At 38.9% G+C, this 22,556-nt stretch overlaps 1 protein-coding gene across 1 annotated transcript in view; it reads left to right on the forward strand.

Moving 5' to 3' along the window:
- LOC136858059 (probable E3 ubiquitin-protein ligase HERC1) overlaps positions 1-22,556 on the forward strand; it is an 850,878-nt gene that overhangs the window by 509,508 nt on the left and 318,814 nt on the right. The window contains exons 44-45 of the mRNA XM_068225263.1: positions 7,780-7,953; positions 8,053-8,212. Coding sequence (XP_068081364.1) covers positions 7,780-7,953; positions 8,053-8,212 — 334 coding nt within the window. The remainder of the gene's footprint in view (positions 1-7,779; positions 7,954-8,052; positions 8,213-22,556) is intronic.

Raw genomic sequence — 22,556 nt, forward strand, 5'->3', positions numbered from 1 at the left:
CACACTTAACGGAATAATGGCAGAGGGGTGTTCACGGCTGTCTGTGGCCTGATCATTCCAGCTCTGGAACTTTGGACATTTAGATCTGCAGCGTAGTACTGTTCGTTAAAAGTGAGAAAATTTGTGTTTTTTTTTCATTTGATCGAGTATTTCATATGATGCCATTGCTTTTAATTGCGACATTCCTACGGATGTCATTGTAATGACCTACAGTATTTTGACTTCGGTTGGGGAAACCGCAGAGACAGTCTTTCTGAGGATGTAGAAAGGAGAGTGTCTGCCATTATAATGAAAATGAAAACTGTCCCACTCGATTGTGACTGGCAGTAGGCAAGTGGGACTGCCATCATAATGAAAACTCCCCAACTTGATTGTCAATGATAGTAAGCAAGAGGGCCTGCCTTTACAATGAAAATTCCCTAACTCACTCTTCACATGAGGAAAGACATATGGTGACTTATCCTGTTTCTGGGGTAATATGAAAAGCTGTGCAATTTAATACATCTTGCTCACATTGTTTGCACTACTTAACTTAGAATTCTGTATACAGTGTAGAATTCCGTAGAGAAGCATGGGTACATTAACTAGTGGCTTATAAAATAAACTGATCGTGCCAAGGTTGGTAAACCAGCATTTAAAATTATTACACACTTTATAAATTGTATTCATAAAGTCGTTTCATAAAATGAGTCAGAGACGGGGAACTTTTGATGAATTTCACAAGTTGGTCAGGTTGTTGTTATTGACAATGTGGGACTGAAAAAGGAAGAAAAAACTGTAAGCAAAAATAGATAAGTGAAATGTGTAAAGAATTAAGTACTGGCACATCCATTCACTCACCTCCTTGCTCGTCCCATGCCGTCTGCATCACCTCGATTGTTGGAACTAACTGAACGCTGTGCTAGAAGGCTGTGAAAAGTTGACTAGGAGGGGAGATTGTAAGGGGTTTGAAGCAGGAGGAGGGGTGTGAGGTTGTGTTGCTTTACTTTGGCACCCTGTAGTAAAGAATTTGTTACCAGGCGAGTTGGCTGTGTTGTTAGGGGCGCGCAACTGTGAGCTTACATCCGGGAGAGTGGGTTCGAACCCCACTGTCGGCAGCCTTGAAGATGGTTTTCTGTGGTTTCCCTTCTCACACCAGGAAAATGCTGGGGCTGTACCTTAATTAAGGCCACGGATGCTTCCTTCCCACTCCGAGGCCTTTCCTATCCCATTGTCACCATAAGACCTATCTGTGTCGGTGCGGTGTAAAGCCAATTGTAAAGAAAAATATTTTCGATTATCTCTTCAATAAGTATATTAACTTCCTCTGACATTTCATTCAAATTATACACCGGGTTGCATTTTTGAACAATATTTATAAAGATATTTTTAAAAATATTCAGTAGGCCGCCATTGTTACTTAGAGAATTTGAAGATCTTGCTTCATATCCGTAAACTTGTGGTTAGTATCCATCATATGAGCACCCATAGCTGAGAACCTGCCATGTCTCAAAGCATTAACGTGTTCTTTATATCTAATAGAAAAATAACTTGCGGAACATTGATGGCATTTCAGCTTGTAAACTCTGGATCTCTGAAATTTATTATTGACTTTATTGACAGTGTGATAATTATAAAAAAGGTGAGCATTATTGTTTGTTGTTTTTAAGGATACTCTTGCCTTATGTTTTTTAAAAATATTCGTACATAGATCTTATTATGGCTGTAGGTAAAAAGGGTATAACTGTCCTTTTTTTTTTAATATCCTTAGATAGTGTCAAAAACAATTTCCTCCCAACTTTCCTAATAATAATTTTGTCTACAAACTGTCTGTTAAACCTGTTGCTTTTTGCTATTAAATAGATGACATCCAATTCATTCTTTCGATCAAAATATGTCATATGTATACTGTATGCCCTATGGATCAGACTATAGAAGGAAGTCTTTTTATGTGCTTCTGGGTGCATGGAATCTTGTCTGATTGTGTTTGCTGTCTGAGTCAGTTTTCTGAAAATTTTATATCTAAGCTTATTTGAGTCATTAATGACTGTAACGTCAAGAAAATGAAACGCCTTATTATTCTCGCTTTCAGATGAAAATTTGATCTCCGAGTACATTTTATTTCATTGTTCCAATACTTCCTCCCCATTAGTACTACTGTGATCAATTAATGTGAACATTTCATCCACATACCTTAATCAAAATATTATCCCTTTGATGTTTCTAATCTTCTTTTCAAGAAAATCCATGTAAATTTCCATCATGATCCCCGAAGCTGGGGTGCCCATGAGGAGAACTTCCTGTTGATAAATCTGACCGTTAAAGGTAAAATAATTATTAGTGGTGATGAACTCGAAAATATTAATAAACTCTTCTACCTCTTGCCTGCTTAATCTACTATATTTGAGTAGATTATTCTTTACTAGTCTTGTCGTTTATGATAATGGAATATTAGAGAACATATTATTAACATCAAAGGAGTACATCTTCTGGACATATTGCCTGTTTAAATCTTTAGTCTGATCTCAAAATTCTTTGAAATTCTTAATAAACTTATTGCTCTTGAATCTAAATTTTTTTTTTTTTGAAATTGTGGATAAATCTAGACATCTTGTATGTAGGACTGTTTTAAAAATTTATGATAGGTCTTTATAGGTATATCCTCTTTATGCACCTTTGGTAGCGCCCTAGTGATGAGGATACTCGGGTGCACATTAACTAGTTTTTGAGACTCTCTCTCATTAAAAATGGAAAAAGGCTGTTTAAGAAGTTGCATTAAATTTCTCTGAGAATATTGTTATTCGGGTCATTTTTTTAAATAATTTTGAATGATTTCTCGCCGAAGAAGGTGTCCACTTTTTGTGTTTATGATTCTTTACTCAAAATAACCATAACATTATTCTTGTCTGCTTTTGTCAAAATCAAGTCATTCTCCTTTATTTTCTGTTTTAATGAACTTATTGCTTGGCTTTGATATGATGGATTGCTACTTTGCTGTTACTTTTTATATTCTTTTTTTTTTTTTCCCCTAATATTAAATCTAATCTCAGTTTGGTTCTCAAATGGTAATTTCTGTAATGCACTCTCTGCTTCTGCTGTAATCATTATAGCATCCTTGAGTTTAAATTGACAAGGCCAATTGAACTAGGGACCATTTTTTCATGACTTTCATTTCCAACTCCTCAAATTGAGTCTTGGAAAGATTGATTACTGGCTTCTGAAATTTGGGAATGGTTGAATGAGCCTGATTATTGATCTCCACGGACAAGGGAGAGTTACTATCAGTTCTCTTATTATTGCACCTAAGTGTATTAGTTTCTTCTTCTTCTTCTTCTTCTTCTTCTTCTTCTTCTTCTTCTTCTTCTTCTTCTTCTTCTTCTTCTTGTCCATTTCACCCACTTGGGGGTACAATAGATCAGTCAGTGGTTAGTGAGTCAGGTTTTCCTGTCCTCCCAGTACTTTTTCATCCTTTCAGATCTTGCCTTCCTGTCTTCTTCAGAAACTCTGTATAGTCGTTTTGGCTTCACCCTGTCTTGAAACCTCTTTATGTTATCTTTGGTTATTTTCTTCGCGGATCCATCTTCAAGCATCTCGTCTGTAATTTGGAACTCTCGTAGGTCCTTCTCAGTTTCCTTAAACCAGTTCGGCTTGGTTATCTTATTGCGGAAATAGTCAAAAGATTCTTTTAGTTGTCCTTTTCGGGTCCATTTTTAGGATGTGGCCATAGAAGTCAATTCTCTTTTTCCTTATTGTGTCGGAAATCCTTTCTGTTCTTCTATACAGGTTTTCATTTATTCTCTTTTTCTGCTAGTAGATCTGAAAATTCTTCATTAACAAAATTTTGATAAGAATCCCATAAGGTGATCCAGATTTCACTGGACGAGCGAAGAGGTGAGTGGCCGGATGGGCCCGTACTTATTGCTTTACACACTTCACTTATCAATTTTCAGTTACAGTTTTGTCTCCCTTTTTCAGGCCCACATTGTCAGTAACATAAACACGACCAACTTGTGCAATTCATCAAAAGTCTGCCTGTCTCTGACTCATTTTATGAAACGACTTTTATGTGGCATCAAACTTGTATAGTCTATGCAAACAATTTATAACGTGTGCAATAATTGTAAATGCTGGGTCATCAATGTCAGCATGATCGATTTATTTTATAAGCTATGTTGCATTAAATCTGTGCAGTCCACGGACATAGTGATGCAGTTAAAACTATATATGCAATATTTTGCTGTTGTTATCTATGTTACACCCATGTGCAGGTTATTTTAAAGATTTTCTTTTTTAAACTTATTACCAAAGGGTTTCATGATAAGACATCAACACGTCACGTTGCAACAAGGATGCAAAGGCTTTTATCAAATAGTTGGACTTTGTCCTTACTGTATTTTTTAAATGGGTCTTGTTCTTCTTTGACTGAAGATGTCCCAAAAGCAGAACAAACATGTCTCATTATTATAGCTTAATGTTGTCTTAACAATAAAGGCAATTCGTAGTGTTATAAAGGTGGAATATTTGACATAAGGATTTCAGAAGTCAAAACTCGACCTTCAACGCCCACATCTTTATTATACACTGACTGACAGAGCAAATGCAACACCAAGAAGGAGTGGTTCGAAAGGGATGAAAGTTGGGGAAAAAACAGAGACGGCACGGACGAATAATTGATGTTTATTTCAAACCGATATGCAGGTTACACAATGCGCACGGCATCGACTCAGTAGGATGTAGGACCACCGCGAGCGGCGATGCACGCAGAAACACGTCGAGATACAGAGTCAATAAGAGTGCGGATGGTGTCCTGAGGGATGGTTCTCCATTCTCTGTCAACCATTTGCCACAGTTGGTCGTCCGTACGAGGCTGGGGCAGAGTTTGCAAACGGCGTCCAATGAGATCCCACACGTGTTCGATTGGTGAGAGATCCGGAGAGTACGCTGGCCACGGAAGCATCTGTACACCTCGTAGAGCCTGTTGGGAGATGCGAGCAGTGTGTGGGCGGGCATTATCCTGCTGAAACAGAGCATTGGGCAGCCCCTGAAGGTACGGGAGTGCCACCGGCCGCAGCACATGCTGCACGTAGCGGTGGGCATTTAACGTGCCTTGAATACGCACTAGAGGTGACGTGGAATCATACGCAATAGCGCCCCAAACCATGATGCCGCGTTGTCTAGCGGTAGGGCGCTCCACAGTTACTGCCGGATTTGACCTTTCTCCACGCCGACGCCACACTCGTCTGCGGTGACTATCACTGACAGAACAGAAGCGTGACTCATCGGAGAACACGACGTTCCGCCATTCCCTCATCCAAGTTGCTCTAGCCCGGCACCATGCCAGGCGTGCACGTCTATGCTGTGGAGTCAATGGTAGTCTTCTGAGCGGACGCCGGGAGTGCAGGCCTCCTTCAACCAATCGACGGGAAATTGTTCTGGTCGATATTGGAACAGCCAGGGTGTCTTGCACATGCTGAAGAATGGCGGTTGACGTGGCGTGCGGGGCTGCCACCGCTTGGCGGCGGATGCGCCGATCCTCGCGTGCTGACGTCACTCGGGCTGCGCCTGGACCCCTCGCACGTGCCACATGTCCCTGCGCCAACAATCTTCGCCACAGGCGCTGCACCGTGGACACATCCCTATGGGTATCGGCTGCGATTTGACGAAGCGACCAACCTGCCCTTCTCAGCCCGATCACCATACCCCTCGTAAAGTCGTCTGTCTGCTGGAAATGCCTCCGTTGACGGCGGCCTGGCATTCTTAGCTATACATGTGTCCTGTGGCACACGACAACACGTTCTACAATGACTGTTGGCTGAGAAATCACGGTACGAAGTGGGCCATTCGCCAACGCCGTGTCCCATTTATCGTTCGCTACGTGCGCAGCACAGCGGCGCATTTCACATCATGAGCATACCTCAGTGACGTCAGTCTACCCTGCAATTGGCAGAAAGTTCTGACCACTCCTTCTTGGTGTTGCATTTGCTCTGTCAGTCAGTGTACATCGCTAGTTGTAGCAGTCAATTGCACAGTGCCTTTGTGTAACATCACTGATTCAAATAGTGAAAACAGAATGTTATTTTACTAGCCTCTACAAAAACATTTCTCAAATCTGCAGAATGGCATCAAAAGATAAGACCTAATCTCTTGAGCTAATTGCAAGGTTGACCGTAATGAACTTCCAAGCCCTAGCTGTGCAGAAAATGTCATTTGATTTGGAATAGCAAGGATGCGACCCTTAGAATTCTTAAAAAGGCCATTGTTACTCATTGACATTGTAACGCGTCTATACTGTACACTGTGCTTAGTAAAAGGAACAGTTTTATAGACGGTATGAATATTTTCGTCATCGATCATTGTCTTGTAGAGACACATGGAACAGGTATTGCCGACAAATTTTCAACAGGTCCTCGTCGATATTATGATGCCAATTTTAAATTAATGGTTATCAAACATGCGGAAATAGAGAATATTTGTGCAGCCACAAGAAAATACAGCATAACTAAAGCCAATGTTCGGTGTTAGCATGAAGACAAAGGAACTGTACAAGAAAGGCATTCAGTGGTTCGCAACAAGGACACTTTAAAGAAGTCTAACATGAAATTGTGAGGTATGTGCATGAAATATGCAAGGTTGGCCATAACGTGTGATGCGATACAAATACGGGCTCGCGAAGTGGAATTACCTGGACTTAAAAAGGCAGCATCAGATACCTCTAATGAAAATGATTAGGTAAGTAGGTAGGATTTACACAATACTTATGTGTGTTTATTTTTTCTCAAATTAAACTTGAATAAATAAATAAATAAAAGTATGGTATCACAAAGCTTTTTTTAAACCAATTTTTTTTTAAAGAGAAAAGTAGGGCTCATCTTGCATTCAGGGTCATTTTGGATTTGGAGAAATATGATAGTCCCTTTGAAGAGTCTTGGATAATGAACTGACTAAAGTGATCCTATGCAGTAATAAAAGTGAAAGAAGATGGAAAGATGGATGCACTTTGCTAAATAATGTGCCATTTTTTTTGTAGGGGTGTGTGTGTGTTCATTAAAGCAATCATGTTATTCAGTACAAAAAGTGTCCGCCTCCATAGCGTAATGATTAGCACTATTACCTGCCGTCCTCGAGGGTCCGGGTTCGATTCCCGGTACTGCCAGAAATTTAAGAATGGTGGGAGGGCTGGTAAGGGGTTAAAATGGTACATGCAGCTCACTTCCATTGGGGGTGTGCCTGAAAAGAGGTGCACGAGTTTACTTTTAGCACAGAAAGTGTATATGTGTCTCCCATTTTTCTGTTTTGTCATAAACAACCTAGATCCTCGGCAATCCAGGTTTTGCGAATCTTCTTTGAGATGTGTATTTGCAAAAGCATAGTATTCATACTGAACAACTTGTATTCTGAGTGTGACAGAATTTCAAAGACAATATTTGCTCTTTATAATAAGTTAGTTCAGATATGTACTGCAAAAAATGATTTATCAGGAAGAGAATATGAGACAAGCATGTTTATGATCACCTGAAATGTTTTGTGGAGTTGATTGGAAATGACTTTATAATTTTCACCATTCATACTTGACATTGTGGCATACTTGAATGAAAAAGTTTTTTAAAGCAAAACTTATTTCATTCAGATTTTTATAGACAACCCAGTACTTATAATGAAAGTTCCTAGCCATAAATATATTTATCAGGTTATAAACCATTTTACAATTCTAGCTGTAGCTATTTGCCATTTGGATATTACACGTCATGTCTAAGTTAGAAATTATCTCAGATATTGATCTCTCTGTGTTTGTGTATTTAGAGGTGGATATGCTTGGTTTATCTGTGGACGATCGCCTTGGTCTTGTGACAGAGAGCTACCTCAAGCGACTAGGTACTCCTGAGCCCCTGCTCATCAAGGAGTGGGACCCATTAGGGGCAAGCAGTGTCCCCACTGTCACAGTAGAAACCAGCCCCAATAGCATGCTATTGCCAGGTAAGAGAAATCAGTAATATTGTTTTTAGAAATTTCTGTTATATTTTCATTTACTTTTGTTACTAACACACTTATTGAGAATTCTCTTTCATTCTTCAGGTTTGATGAAGCCAAGTCTAGCTAAACCTCTTGGAGAACAGGCTGCTTTGCTGTTATCTTCTCAGGATCGTATATCTGCATTGCAGCGCACCACAGCTGCTGCTCAAGTGCTTATGTCTCGGTCTGTCATCATGAATGTCCTATCACTTTTATCTGTCAGGTAAGCTCAATGTTGCTCTTATGTTGTAAATTATAAATTCACAGGTAAGAAAGCTAGGTAAAGCAATCCGTAAGTTGTTAAGGTTAAGTTATGTTTGTATAGATTATGTATTAAGTTTAGGTTATAATATAAATAATATTTTGTGTTTTTTTCAATTGTTAAGGATACTTCTAGTTGTGTTTGTGCTTTCTCAAGAGAACTTTGGAACACTGAAGTACCAAGGAATGTCTGTGTAGTAATTCTAGGACTTTTTGGATTCTTGTGGTAATGCACCGTAATGATAAAACTTACAAGTATGTTTGTGCTGATTTAAGAGAATTTTAAAACTAAGGACTTCTGGGTACTAATTGTAGAACCTTTTGGGTATCTTGTGCTAATATGATGTTGTTAGAAGCCAGAATTATCTGGAAACTTAGTCAGAAATGTATATAAAGAGTGGTGATCTTGTTAGGTGTTTAAGTTGTGATATTTTGTTGATGTAGTGAGCGAGTTTTGTTAGCTGTATATCTATATCATTCGATGGATCAATGTGAAGTGGTATATCTCTATATATGTGTATTAATATACACTGGCCGGCAAAAAAGTGGATCACTTTGAAAAAAATTGTTTCAATGGATATAGTGTTAGTCCAGTGTCCTAAATAAATAATAATACTGATAATACTAATCAAACATTATGTTACCTTCACGTTTAACACTAAATTCACTTTCAAAATTTATCTGACATTCACTTTATTATGACATTTTATCGTTTCTGTAATTCCTGTAATTTTTACTCATTTGCATGTCTTTCACTGTATTTAAGTTAACTCCAATTTTAACACTTTCACTGATTTACACTGTCAGAAAATGTTTTAGCAAACCACTAGAGACATTAAAATCTGGTGTTTCCGCCTCTGGCAGTGATGACTCCTGGAGGCGTTGTGGTACACTGCGCGCTAGATTCCTAATTGTTTCCTGAGGAATACTGTTCCATTCTGTCACCAATCGTGCCCTCAGTTCAGCCAGAGTCTCGATATTCTGAGACCGAAGTCTTCTCCCAATCATATCCCATACATGCTCTATGGGATTTAGGTCAGGACTCCTTGCTGGCCAGTCTAGAGTTTGAATTCCAACTTCTTCTAGGTAACGGGTGACGATACGGGCGACGTGCGGGCGAGCATTGTCGTGCATTAAAATGAAATTGTCGCCTGTAAATTGTGCAAATGGGACAACATGATCCTGCATAACTTCTTCCACATAGCGGTGGGCAGTGAGAGAACTGCCATCAAGAATCACAAGCTCAGTACGGGATTCAAAGTTTATGCCACCCCACACCATCACAGAGCCTCCCCCAAATGGTGTCGTTTGGGAGAGAGTTACGGGTGAGAATCGCTCACCAGGCCTCCTCCACACTCTTTCTCGCCCATCTGGAGATCTCAGACAGAAGCGGCTCTCATCTGTAAAAAGCACCATGCTCCAGTCCTGAATGGTCCAGTTTCGATGCTGCATCGCGAACTCGAGTCGTCTTCTCCGATGCTGCCCCGTTAATAGTGGCCCTGTAGCGGGCCTTCTTGAAGTAAGGTTAGCCTCCTGGAGCCTTCGTCTTACGGTTCTCTCACTCACACGGACATTTCTTGTAGCCTCTAGACGATTTCTCGCCTGAACCGCTGTTGTTCTTCGGTCTCTCAAGACTTGGAGGACAAGAAATCGTTCATCCCTGGCGTTCGTAATTCGTCGACGTCCAGATCCCGGTCTCCTTTCGCATGTTCCACGATAATGTTGCACGGCCCGTTGTAGACTTCTATAAGATGCTCCTACAGCATGGGCCGCATACCGAAGGCTGCGACCGTCTTCAACCAGGGCGATTACACGTGCAACATTTTCTCTACTTAGAGGCATCTTGACTCATCAAGGATCGAACAAAAACTGATTTGGAACTCCCCAGAGTTTTTACAAAGAACATCTTATCACTGCAAATGTTTACAGTAACTTTAATGCTTGATTAGGGGGCGAGGAACCACGTTAAAAGGGACCGTCATAAAACCATAAAAGTTAAAAGGGATCGTCATAAAAGCTAATGGCATGGAAAATTATCTCTAATAGTCGATCAAGAGGAACATCACAAAATGAAATATGTCCTTAAAAATTTGTTTTAGCGAACAGAAAATCAACATTTTCAAAGTGATCCACTTTTTTGCCGGCCAGTGTATGTTCCGTTTAAATATACACATAGATAGTTATAGTGGTTCTGTTTATTATACAGGGTTATTCTAAATGATTGTCGGTGTTTCGTGAATTTTTTTTTTTTTTTTTTTTTTTTTTTTGAAAACTTGGAAAATGTACCATTTTTATTGTTGCAGTAACGGTTAGACAAACTCTCAGAGTTTTGTTTTGCATCAACTCTAGTACATAAGTTACCACCAGATGGCAGTAATAGCAGTGTTTAACAAAATGGCGGTTAGCGATAAGGAGAAAACTTTTTGTACTCTTGAATTTCATCAACACCGATCCATTACCAGAGTCCAGCGCCATTTTCAGACAAAATACGAGAAGGAGCCTCCTTCCGACAACTCTACTCGCAGATGGTTCGAGCCCCACTGTCGGCAGCCCTGAAGATGGTTTTCCGTGTTTTCCATTTTCACTCCAGGCAAATGCTGGGGCTGTACCTTAATTAAGGCAATGGCCGCTTCCTTGCCACTACTAGCCTTTTCCTGTCCCATCGTCGCCATAAGACCTATCTGTGTCAATGCGATGTAAAGCAAATTGTAAAAAATAAGAGAAAAAATCTTCAGCTTATGTTTTCACTGCCTAATTTCTGTACTCGGTTGCTCTTGCAAGAATACAGACATGATTAACAAAAAACATTAAAGGGTAATCAGCTCAGTACTCACAGTTTCCGCCAGAGGATAAAGCAAGTTTAGTTGGTACGTAAATAAACTGCGACATACATAAATGTAGAAAGTCAATAGTGGACGGTTGATGGTTACAACTTAGTGATCGCAGGATACCAAAATGGCATTCTAGGGGATCTTGATTAAAATTTCCTTTACAAGGCACAGTCTACCTTGAGCAATCGCTGAGTGTGGACATGTGGTGTAGTGCATGCCGTGAAATATAGTGGGAAGGGTTTGTGGTTAAATATAAATACAAAAGAAATGAGAGGAATAAGGGATGCGCCCCAGGAGGAATAGTGGTGCTAAAAAAGGAAGAAATTGGTGGACTAGAAGAGGATATTGAGACAGAGATGCAAGAAGTTATCTGGATTAAATTTAATATGGGAAGGGTTAAGAAGATAAGTTTAGCATTTGCATATTGCCACCTGAGGAGTTCTATATACACAAATAAGCATTTTATTTTTTTAATATTTTTTTTAAGAGTTATTGGTGGATATTAGCATGATAAGAGAGAAGTTTACAGAAGATGATATATTGTTATTTGGAGACTGGAATGCGAGAATAGGGGAACAGAGCCCAGTTTATAGTAGAGGAGAAGAGGGGTTAATGATGAAAAGTAGAAGAAGTGAAGATAAAGGCATAAACAGTTATGGTGATAAACTCCTAGAAATGTGTGCAGCGGGTAATTTATATATTCTAAATGGATGGAAGGAGGGCAATAGTACTGGGAAACTGACATATGTTTCAGAGCTGGGAGGAAGCGTGATTGACATAGTATTAAGCCCGGAAGATTTGCTAGAGGAAATTGTAAGAATGGAGGTAGGAGATTGGATTAAATCACATCATTTTCCAGTGTGGGTGTTGTTAAGAGGGAAGGGAGGCACAAAAAGAAGAATGATGAACTAGGGAGAGGGTATATTGAATATAAATGGACATAGAAAGTGGAACAAGAATGAGATAGTAAAAGAATAGTTACAATTACTAAGGTATGGATGGGAGGTCACGTTGGAGGAAAACAACATAGATAGAGCTTTCGAATTGCTTCTACATCCAATCAAGAGGACAGCCCAGATTGAAAAAGGTAGAAGGAGAAAAAAGAGAGATGGGGAAGGATGGTACAGTAAAAAGTATAGGAGAGTATAGAAAAAAGTGGGAGCTCAGAAAGAGAAGTTTTCTGTAATTTAAGGAAAGACTACAAAAAGAAAATCCGTGAGATAAAAAAAGTCATGGATGAAAGAACAGGTATTTATGTGCGGTAAAGAGAATTTGTGAAATAAAGCTTCAAGAGGAATGTACATAGAAAGAATGGTTAGAGAGTTAACGGTGCAGAGTGAGAACCAGTTTGAGGAGTAACAGTGATAAGTAAGTCTTTTAGACATGAAGTTCTGTATGTGTAGAGTTGATTAGTGCAGTTAAGTGTGAAATGTGAGTGCAGGCTTGTTATATCTGAGTGTTAAATCTGGAGATAAATTGAAAAGGTGGAAGATGTGTGAAGTGTAATTAAGATGGGGAAGTGGTAAGATATTGTAATTGTGGAAAGTTTAATTGATAGTGATGGGGCATGTTATTATTGATATGGCAAAACATGGATGTAATATTGAATTAATAGTGATAAGCAAGTTAGATAATGGGAGTCATGATGTAACTGTTGACACACAAGTGAACTGGAATTTATCTGGAAGTAGGTCAGTCCATACAAAATATTAGGAACTGCTAAGTCATTAGGTGATCAGATAGGCACAGGCGCTGAGGATGATGAAATGTGAAGTCAGCGGGTATGGAAAGCAGTGGTCCATCAAAATGAGTGTAATGGGTAGGGTTAGATTTAGTTTATTCTTGTACTTGTATTATTTTTTATTTTTTATTATTTGGGTTTGTAGGGGAACATGTACCGTAAAGTGGGGTAACTTCGGCCATACAGGGAAACCTCGGCCACTGACGAATAGCAACACTTATTTTCTCCTGCCTTCTATACTGGAAAAGATGAACCAATTGCAACAACTAAAATGCACACACAATAGAATGCTCTATCAACACTCGGTAGTCCAAATAACATTGGCGGGCTCATTGTTGAGTCAATCGATTTTTTTCTCAGCCCCGACTATTGTCTTGTCTGGTAACAGCAGAAAACACTGTTCTTTAGCCCCAGCATTCAATTCTCCATTCCAGTGGTTTATGGGGTCAAAATGTTTGTCTGGTAACTGATCAACACAATTTTATACATTTTAATCAAATAGGTTTTTCAGGGAATAGTTTTGTGATAAAATTTGTCCTCTTCCGGGATAACTTCGGCCATGCCAATAACGTACAGGAAAACATTACGCGACCGCAGATATTGTAACTACCATCCTGTTTACTTCGAGAACACTTTAGAAGAGATTAATAAAGGCACAATAACAATAAACGGGGACGTTTATCCCGACAGGGAGGGGAAAGACAGTTTCCATTTTCAATGATAAATAGACGGATATCAGTTGACATGGACGATACACATTTAAGAACTTGACGCTGGCCCAGATATTTTCCCATTTAGAAGACAGTGCATTATGAGAACAGTCTACAAGATTGCTTCTTTTCCGACCGCCTTTTCTCTCCATACAGTTGGGCTTTATGATTTCCGTACCTTTTATTTATTACATTTTGTACCATTACAAATATTTACGCAATGCAACATGTAATTTGTAATATCATACAATGCTTGTATGCTTAGGCTAAATAAAATAATTTCTTCTTTTGGGAAAAAGTGAATTTGATCACTATACATCTTTTTCAGCATAAATCGTTTTAATTTGTTTGTGATTGTTGATACGGGGCATTTTGCAGGTTTTAAAAAGAAACATTCACGGTGGCCGAAGTAACACTACATCGAAGAAAACTTCGTTTCTTGAGCTATTTTTATGGCGGCCGAAGTTACCCCAAACTCCGGCCACTCTTTCGATAATCATTATTCATTACTGAATTACGATGCGAATTATGTTCATATTTAAAAATGAAGAACAAACATGGCCGAATTTATATTATATTTTTCAGAAAATTAGAGGGAATATTTCACATTTTATTTTTTAAAATATACGAACAAGTGGCCGAAGTTTTACGGTATTTGGACGGAAGCCTGTTATGTTCAGCAATTAAATGTTCAGTGTTCATTTACAACGCAAACAAACCAGCCAACACTGTGAAACAACAATCAGGAGCGGGACTGCCAGATTGAGAAAAAATTGAAAATGCTGCTGTTTTTAAATTTCATCGGTATTTTCCATCACTTGTCAAATGCATTTTGCCTGCACGTTGTCTCCTCTTAGGCTTGATTTCACAAACTTTTTTGCTCCCCTCATAGCCATTCGTGGTGCTATTTTTCATTTCTTTTCTTCTTAGCTTTAACACACCTTTTAGATTTAATTATGTTTTGTATTAACCTTTCTTCACTGAATTCTCAGTGAGTTGTTTATTGCTTTTTTAATTTTTATTTGTTCCTTCATTATTTTTTGGCACATTTTTAGCTTGCATTGTGTAAATTTACTTTAACCCCCTCCCCATTTCACTGAAGATGGTTCAAACGAGTCGAAACATGTTTGAATCTTGTTACTCTATCTAACGATGGAACTATGTGATGTATTGATTTAGGAGGATAGTTTTAATTTTTCCTTTGTGAAGTAAATTTTCCTGTCAAAACATAGCTGTAATTGTTTTCCCACAAATATTCAAAAGCTGGTAAAGTGCTTTCTAAGGTAACTCTTAAGGACTCCAGTGCTTTTTGTGAAGCAAATGCATTTTGTGTGTCTCTGAGGATATTCTACCACTTCACTCTAATGTTGTGTACCTGTGATCTTTTATACAATGAATTTAATACGTCTATCAGCCGGTTTAAATTGCTTGTGAAATTTTCCATTGCTTCGCTGTGTTCTACACTCTCTGAATTAATATCCCGATAGAATTCTGTACCATTAGCAAGAGATCTACTGAAAATTTGAAATCACAGCCTTACATTCATTCGTTCAAACAAATTAGGATCCAAATGGGCAGAGGTGAGTTTATAGCATACTTTCAATCAAGAAAATTGGGGATATGTGTCATATTCATTCATTCATATCCTAAAGGCAAGGCCTTGTCGCTGCAACTACATTTGTCTCTCCTCGCTGAGCGTTTCAGGTCAACATATTTTTTCAAATTCAGCCTGTCCATCACGGAATCCAGATACTTCTTCCTCGGCCTTCCTCTTCCCTTCTTACCCAGAACTTTTCCTTCCAGCAGAGTCCTGAGGAATGTGTTATTTTGAAGTGTGTGGCCAAGGAATTTCATATACTTTCCTGTAAAATGAATAATCAAATATATATCACCATTATATTTATCCTGTACTTTGTCATGGAAATTATTTCTTAAACAATTATATGAAGCGGGTCTGAAAATACCCACAGTTTTCTGCTAGAATCAGCTGGATTGGAAATTGAACACTTTAGATTATGTTGTCGGTCGGATATTTCTAAGCATTTCCATAACTTTTTATTCAGTTGGTACTTTAATGAACTGCAACATACATAAATGTAGAAAGTTAATAGTGAACAGTTGATGGTCACAACTTAGTGATCGCAGGATACCAAAATGGCATCTGATGTGAAACAATGATTCATACACCCACTTTCTCTAATTGTATGATGACCTGAATGAGAATTTTTGCAATTATGTCACCAGAGGTGACACGATAACGAGTGCATGATTTGCCAACTGATTCTTGCTTTCCTCTGAAGTGACTTAAGTCACCAAATTAACAAAACCGTTCACTTGTAGCAGATCCAAGTTAGAGCAAATTTCTTCTCTAAGCCTTATCTTGTCAAATATCAGCATCCTTAGGCTGTCATGCTCCTTCTTTACACAAAAAATTGTGCTATGGCAGCAGTAGCATGATCATTTACAGTATGTCATATGAACATTTATGGCCCTTCACCAATTTTCTTAAATGAGCTTAAGAAGACAAAGACAGCAAGTTATGATTTAAACAGAGCAAATAACCTTTGGGAGACTTAGATTTTAAAAGAAGGGAATCCGAAAGGAATTCATCACTACACCTCATTTTTTTTTTTTTTTTTTTTTTTTTTTTTTTTTTTTTTACTTGACATTTTTTATCATTGAATATATCTTTCTGTTTTTTTCTGAGAAAGGAAAAGTTTTTTTGATTATGTGAAATTGCTCCTTGATTTTATATCTGAAATGTTTTTTTCAAGCAAATTTCTTTTACCTTCACTACATTTAGTTCATTCGGAGTTTGAATGAAATTATGTTTCTGATTCTTTGATCTCCTCTTTAACAAAGCAATAGCTTTCCTAGCATTTGCAACATCAGCACTATTCTCAGCTGCTAAACATACGAGCTGACCACTGATTTTTATGTTCTGATTAGGGCTTTTAATAGAGATATCTGTTCACTTGGATTGCCTCCTCACGGGACAGTTATGTCGTAGAGAGATATTTGGGCAGATTCGGGAATATATGGGGGAAAGCTTCTGGTTTTAATTTCCACCGCTTTCTTGGTATCTCTACTTTGTCACCACCGAGCTCGATAGCTCCAGTCGCTTAAGTGCGGCCAGTATCCAGTAATCGGGAGATAGTGGGTTCGAATCTCACTGTCGGCAGTCCTGAAAATGGTTTTCCGTGGTTTCCCATTTTCACACCAGGCAAATGCTGGGGCTGTACCTTAATTAAGGCCACAGCCACTTCCTTCCCACTCCTAGGCCTTTCCTGTCCCATCGTTGTCATAAGACCCATCTGTGTCAGTGCGACGTAAAGAAAATAGCAAAATAGCACTCTTTCACCATTCACCGTAAGTAAGTCTACTTTTATTAAGAAACTATCACAATAAATTAGTATCATAATAATAATAATAATAATAATAATAATAATAATGTTATTTGCTTTACGTCCCACTAACTACTTTTACGGTCTTCGGAGACGCCTAGGTGCCGGAATTTAGTCCCGCAGGAGTTCTTTTACGTGCCAGTAAATCTACCGACACGAGGCTGTCGTATTTGAGCACCTTCAAATACCACCGGACTGAGCCAGGATCGAACCTGCCAAGTTGGGGTTAGAAGGCCAGTGCCTTAACCGTCTGAGCCACTCAGCCCGGCTAAATTAGTATTACACACCAAACAATTATGAGTCAGTTTTCTATCATTTCTGCAGACAGCTTTCTCCCATTTCAGAAGAACCGTACACTTTTACGGGGTCTAAAGAAATGCTTCCCTGAAGACGATCAGTCATGTCCAAATCTATATCCAGTTATGAAACACGTGGGTGTGTTGCGAAAGTACCTCTCGCACTGTCTTCAAGCACAATAATTGCAATGTAATGTGTTTTTAAGATATAACACAACTTGCACTATTCACTAATGAATACACTACCGGGCGAGTTGGCCGTGTGGTTAGGGGCGCACAGCTGTGAGCTCGCATCCGGGAGATAATGGGTTCAAATCCCTCTGTCGGCAGCTCTGAAGATGGTTTTCCGTGGTTACCCAATTTCACACCAGGAAAATGCTGGGGTTGTACCTTAATTAAAACCACGGCCGCTTCCTTCCCATTCCTAGGCCCTTTCCTGTCCCATCATTGCCATAAAACCTATCTGTGTTGGTGCGATGTAAAACAAATAGCAAAAAAAAGAAAAAATGAATATACCAAAGCTTGAAGGTGAAAGGAGGAGAGCTCACACTTCATCTATACACTGTGACGGCACATCACCACAGGGTATCCAAAAAGTCTTAGAATTACCACACAAACTTTTCTTGGTGTTTCAGTGTTCCAGTGTTCTCTTAAGTACAAACACAACTCAAAGTTCCCTGGACAACATGAAATATATGAACAGTTATTTACAGTTTGTAAGTAAAACCTAACCTTAGTATATTACCTATATACACACAACTTAACCTTAACATATATGAAATACTTCTAGGTATGTTTGTACCGAATCAAGAGAATTCAAGAACCAAAGACCTCTGGTTACTGATTGTAGAACTTTCTAGGAATCTTGTGCTAATACGATGTTCTAAAAGGATGTATCTGGAAACTTAGTCAGAAATGTACATAGTGATCATCATATTGTCAAGTTGTTAAGTTGTAAAGTTTTGTTTTTGTAGTGAGTGTGTTTAGTTAACCTGTATTGATATCATTTGATGAATCACTGGTGGACTGGTATATGTATGTATTAAAGTATGCACAAATAGACAGCGATAGTAGTAGTTTGTATTATACTACATCGTTGTACTACACTATAATTCCAATATAAAATATCTGTTATTGGAAATTACACATTTTCTAGCTAGCTCATTCTTGGTTGCCAGCATTTCACCCAGTGTGCCAAATTGAGCTCATCAGTTGGTAAATAGCACACCTACCAAGATACGTGGCTAGCAAGTCAACAGTTGAGTATGATTATACTGCTTTCAAACCTAAAGCATGCCTCGGATGGAAGAATAAATTAAATACTGGACATGACAGTTCTTCTTGTACCGTCCAAATTTATGATGTTCAAAAGCCTGATGCTCATCGGAGATACCGGAAGACGCAAAACCCTCCCAAGAAGGAACGACTGAAAATTGGTGCACTCAGTATCCTTACTCTCACCAACAAATGTGAAGAACTTGTGGATCTTATGGAGAGGCATAGGCTCAAGATATTGTGGTTGAGTGAGACAAAATGGAAAGAATATGGAAAGAAGTTCTTAAGAAATGGATGTTTGCTGTACTGGAGGGGAGTGGGAACAATAATGAATCCAAAAATGGAGTTGGCTTCCTCCTTCATAAAGATATAGACATACAGACAGATATATAAGTAAAAATAATAACAACGTAAACGTTTCCACCTTTTCAATACTAAAATATATTCACAAAATTATAAATTACACGGTACTAGTTTCGACCCATCTAGGGGTCATCATCAGCCGTATTGGAGCAAAGATCACTTTTGGCTGATGATGACCCCTAGATGGGTCGAAACTAGTACCGTGTAATTTATAATTTTGTGAATATATTTTAGTATTGAAAAGGTGGAAACGTTTACGTTGTTATTATTATTACTTATATATTATTCTCAGTTCAATACGGACCAAAAACATGAAATTCATAACCATTAATACAGACAGATGTCAAATATGTGAGTGATAGGATCATCCAGATGAGACTAAGTGTTGGTAATGCATATCATACTCTTCTGCAAGTATATACACTGCAGACAGAATGTACCACAGAAGAGAAAGAGCAATTCCTTATTGAACTTGAGGAACAAATAACAGAGGAGAACACCATCATTATGGGTGATCTGAATGCCCAAGTTGGTAAAGAAAGACTAGGTTGTGAAAACATCATTGGTTCCCATGGCTATGGTAACAGAAACTCTAAAGGATAAAATTGATTGATTTCTGTGTGCAAAACAACTTAACCATTCAGAACGCATGGTATCAGAAGAGGGAGGGCCATAAAACAACAAGATACAGCTGGGATGGAAAGCTTAAGACTATGATCGACTTCATCATCACTGATAGAAAAGTGGTCAGTATGCTTTTTCTTCTTTTTCTTCTCTTTACGTTGTACCGACACAGATAGGTCTTACGGCGATGATGGGACAGGAAAGGCCTAGGAATGGGAAGGAAGCGGCCATGGCCTTAATTAAGGTACAACCCCAGCATTTGCCTGGTGTGAAAATAGGAAACCACGGAAAACCCTCTTCAGGTCTGCCGACAGTGGGATTCGAACCCACTATCTCCCGGATGCGAGCTCACAGCTGCACGCCCCTAACCGCACGGCCAACTCGCCCGGTGGTCAGTATGTTACAGATGTTAGTCATACCTAGTGAGTGCCTAGATCGTGACCACCGGATGTTCATGTGCCCAAAATTAAATAAAAGAAAATGCCAAAGATTAAGACATGGCTGTTGAAGGACATGGAGAAGAAAGAATATTATGAAGCAAGAATAACAATCAAATTACCAAAAACTGTGAAAGGGGAAGTAGAAGAAGAATGGTCCTTATTCAAAGAAACCCTTGTAAAAGAAGCCATGGAAATCTGCAGAAAAACAAGTGCCACACCAAAATAGTAGGAAACACTGTAGTGGAATGACCGAGGGAAGACAGCAGTCAGAGATAGAAATATACTAAAAATAAAATGAGACCATGAAAAACAGAAAACAGATGATAGACGAAATGAATTAGAAAGTGAACATCTAGCACAGATATACCGGAAAAAGAAACTAGCTGTAAAAAGACTGATCCAGGAAGAAAAGGAAAAGTGCTGGGATGACTTTACTACAAGGATAGAGAAAGACTGTCAAGGAAGGTGGAAACTACTATATAAAGTAGTAAACAACAAAAGAAATTAATATATAAATATCTGTGCACTGGAAACAAATGATGGTAGCTTAATACGAATAGAGGAAGGGATCAGGGATGAAATGAAAGAAGTACTTCAACATGCTGTTAAATGGAGATGGGGGTAACGCTACCACTAATGACTGTAGTGTAGATGAAGTCAAGAGCATACGAAATGGGAAGTCCCCAGGCTTCGATGATCTCAGCTCAGACGTGATAAAGGCAGCTGGAATACCAGGCTTAAATTGGCTATATAGAGTGTCATCAGTTGTTTGGGAAGGATACAAAATCCCAGAAGATTGGAGTAAAGGAGTCATTATCCCAGTGTTCAAAACGGGCAACCAATGAAAATGTGGAAATTACAGAGGCATCACGCTATTGTCACACACTGAACCTGCTGGAAAAGATCATAGAAATGAGACTTAGGAAGATAGTGGAACCTTTGGTTGAGGAAGAACAACACGGGTTCAGAAAAGGTCGAAGTACTGTGGATCTTATCTTTGCAGTATAAATGCTGACATATAAGTACTGAGAATACAGAAAATATTTCTTGACTGTATTTGTAGACATTAAAAAAGCATGTGATAGTGTTCCTCGAAACAAGATATGGGAATGTCTGGAAGACTTAAAGGTGCCAAAGTACTTAATTGACAAAATCAGTATGCTATACCAGAAGTGCTACAGCTGTGTCCAGATAGGCAACGGATGATCAAAATGGTTTGAAATAGAGAGAGGTGTCCAACAAGGAAGTGCCCTATCACCACTCCTGTTCATAATGGTAATGGACGAGGTTATAAAATCTATCAAGAAAATGGACATTGAACCAAACACTCTGGTATTTGCTGATGATGTGCTTTTATGGGGAGAGACAGAAGCTGAAGTTCAGAAGAAACCCAACGAATGGAACAATACATTAAAAAATTTTGGACTGAAGATGAGCAAAACAAAGACAGTGAAAATGACCATCAACAGAAAACGAACAAGCTCAAACATATTTCTGGAAGGAATGAAAATCGAATCAGCTTCCCGCTTCAAGTACCTTGGAAGCACAATCTCGAAATACTCAGCAGAACACAGTAAGCATCAAACTTCTACAGTCAAGTCAGAAATCTTCTCTGGGACTACAAAATACCACAAAAAGTGAAAACAATCATATACCACACTTACTTCGTACCAATCCTCGTGTACGGTTTAGAGACATGTACCCTACTAAACAAAGACTTTAGCAGAATCCAAGCAACTGAAATGAGATTCATTAGAACCATGAACCAACTACCAAAAAGGACAAGATCAGAAATGAAGTGAATAGGAAAGTAGCTGGTATTGAGGTTCCTAATACCAGTGTCATAAAGAAACTCAGACGTCAGTGGTATGGGCACATAATAAGAATGAACAGGGAAAGACCTGCCAGAAAATATTCTGGCCTTAATCTCATAGGAAGAAGACCACAGGGAAGACCAAGAAAATGCTTCATCTTTTTGGCAGCCTCCAAATGGGGGAAGCAGAAATAAATGCATTTCTCTCTCTTGGATGTGGAGGAGAGAGGACTCAAATGGATGTACTGGAACAGAAGATGTATGAAGACAGAAGGAGATGGCGAGCGCTTGTACACCACACCTGGGAAACTGGAGTTGGGAAATGATGATGATGATGACTGTGTAGGCTATTTGGAACCACAGGCAGTGTCAATGCATTATGGGAGACTTGATGCCTGCTAGGCCATCAGATGGTATAGATATTGATTCCCATATAGAACCCAAAATATTTGTCCTAAATGAATAAATTCATAATTTTAATGGAAATGGTCTGTTATTGGAAATTTTTGTAAAATCAATATCTCTCATAGTGCATTGGCACTGCCTGCGGCTCCAAGTAGCCTACACAGTAGTGATGGGACATTCGATTCATTTTACTGAATCGATTCATTTGATTCCGTTCACGTTACTGAATCGATACAGTGATCCGATTCACGGCTCATTGGTCACCGCTCCTACTGCATCTGTGTAGTATGTGCTGGTAAGACAGCAGCAACAGCATTCAGTGCTCGCAGCTGCCATCTGGTCTTCATACTATGAACTCCTTTCTTAGAAAAAAATGCTAGTTACTCCAATACATCGAAGGTTTC

This window comes from Anabrus simplex, chromosome 1 (genome assembly GCF_040414725.1).
Source record: "Anabrus simplex isolate iqAnaSimp1 chromosome 1, ASM4041472v1, whole genome shotgun sequence".
Taxonomy (NCBI): Eukaryota; Metazoa; Arthropoda; class Insecta; order Orthoptera; family Tettigoniidae; genus Anabrus; species Anabrus simplex.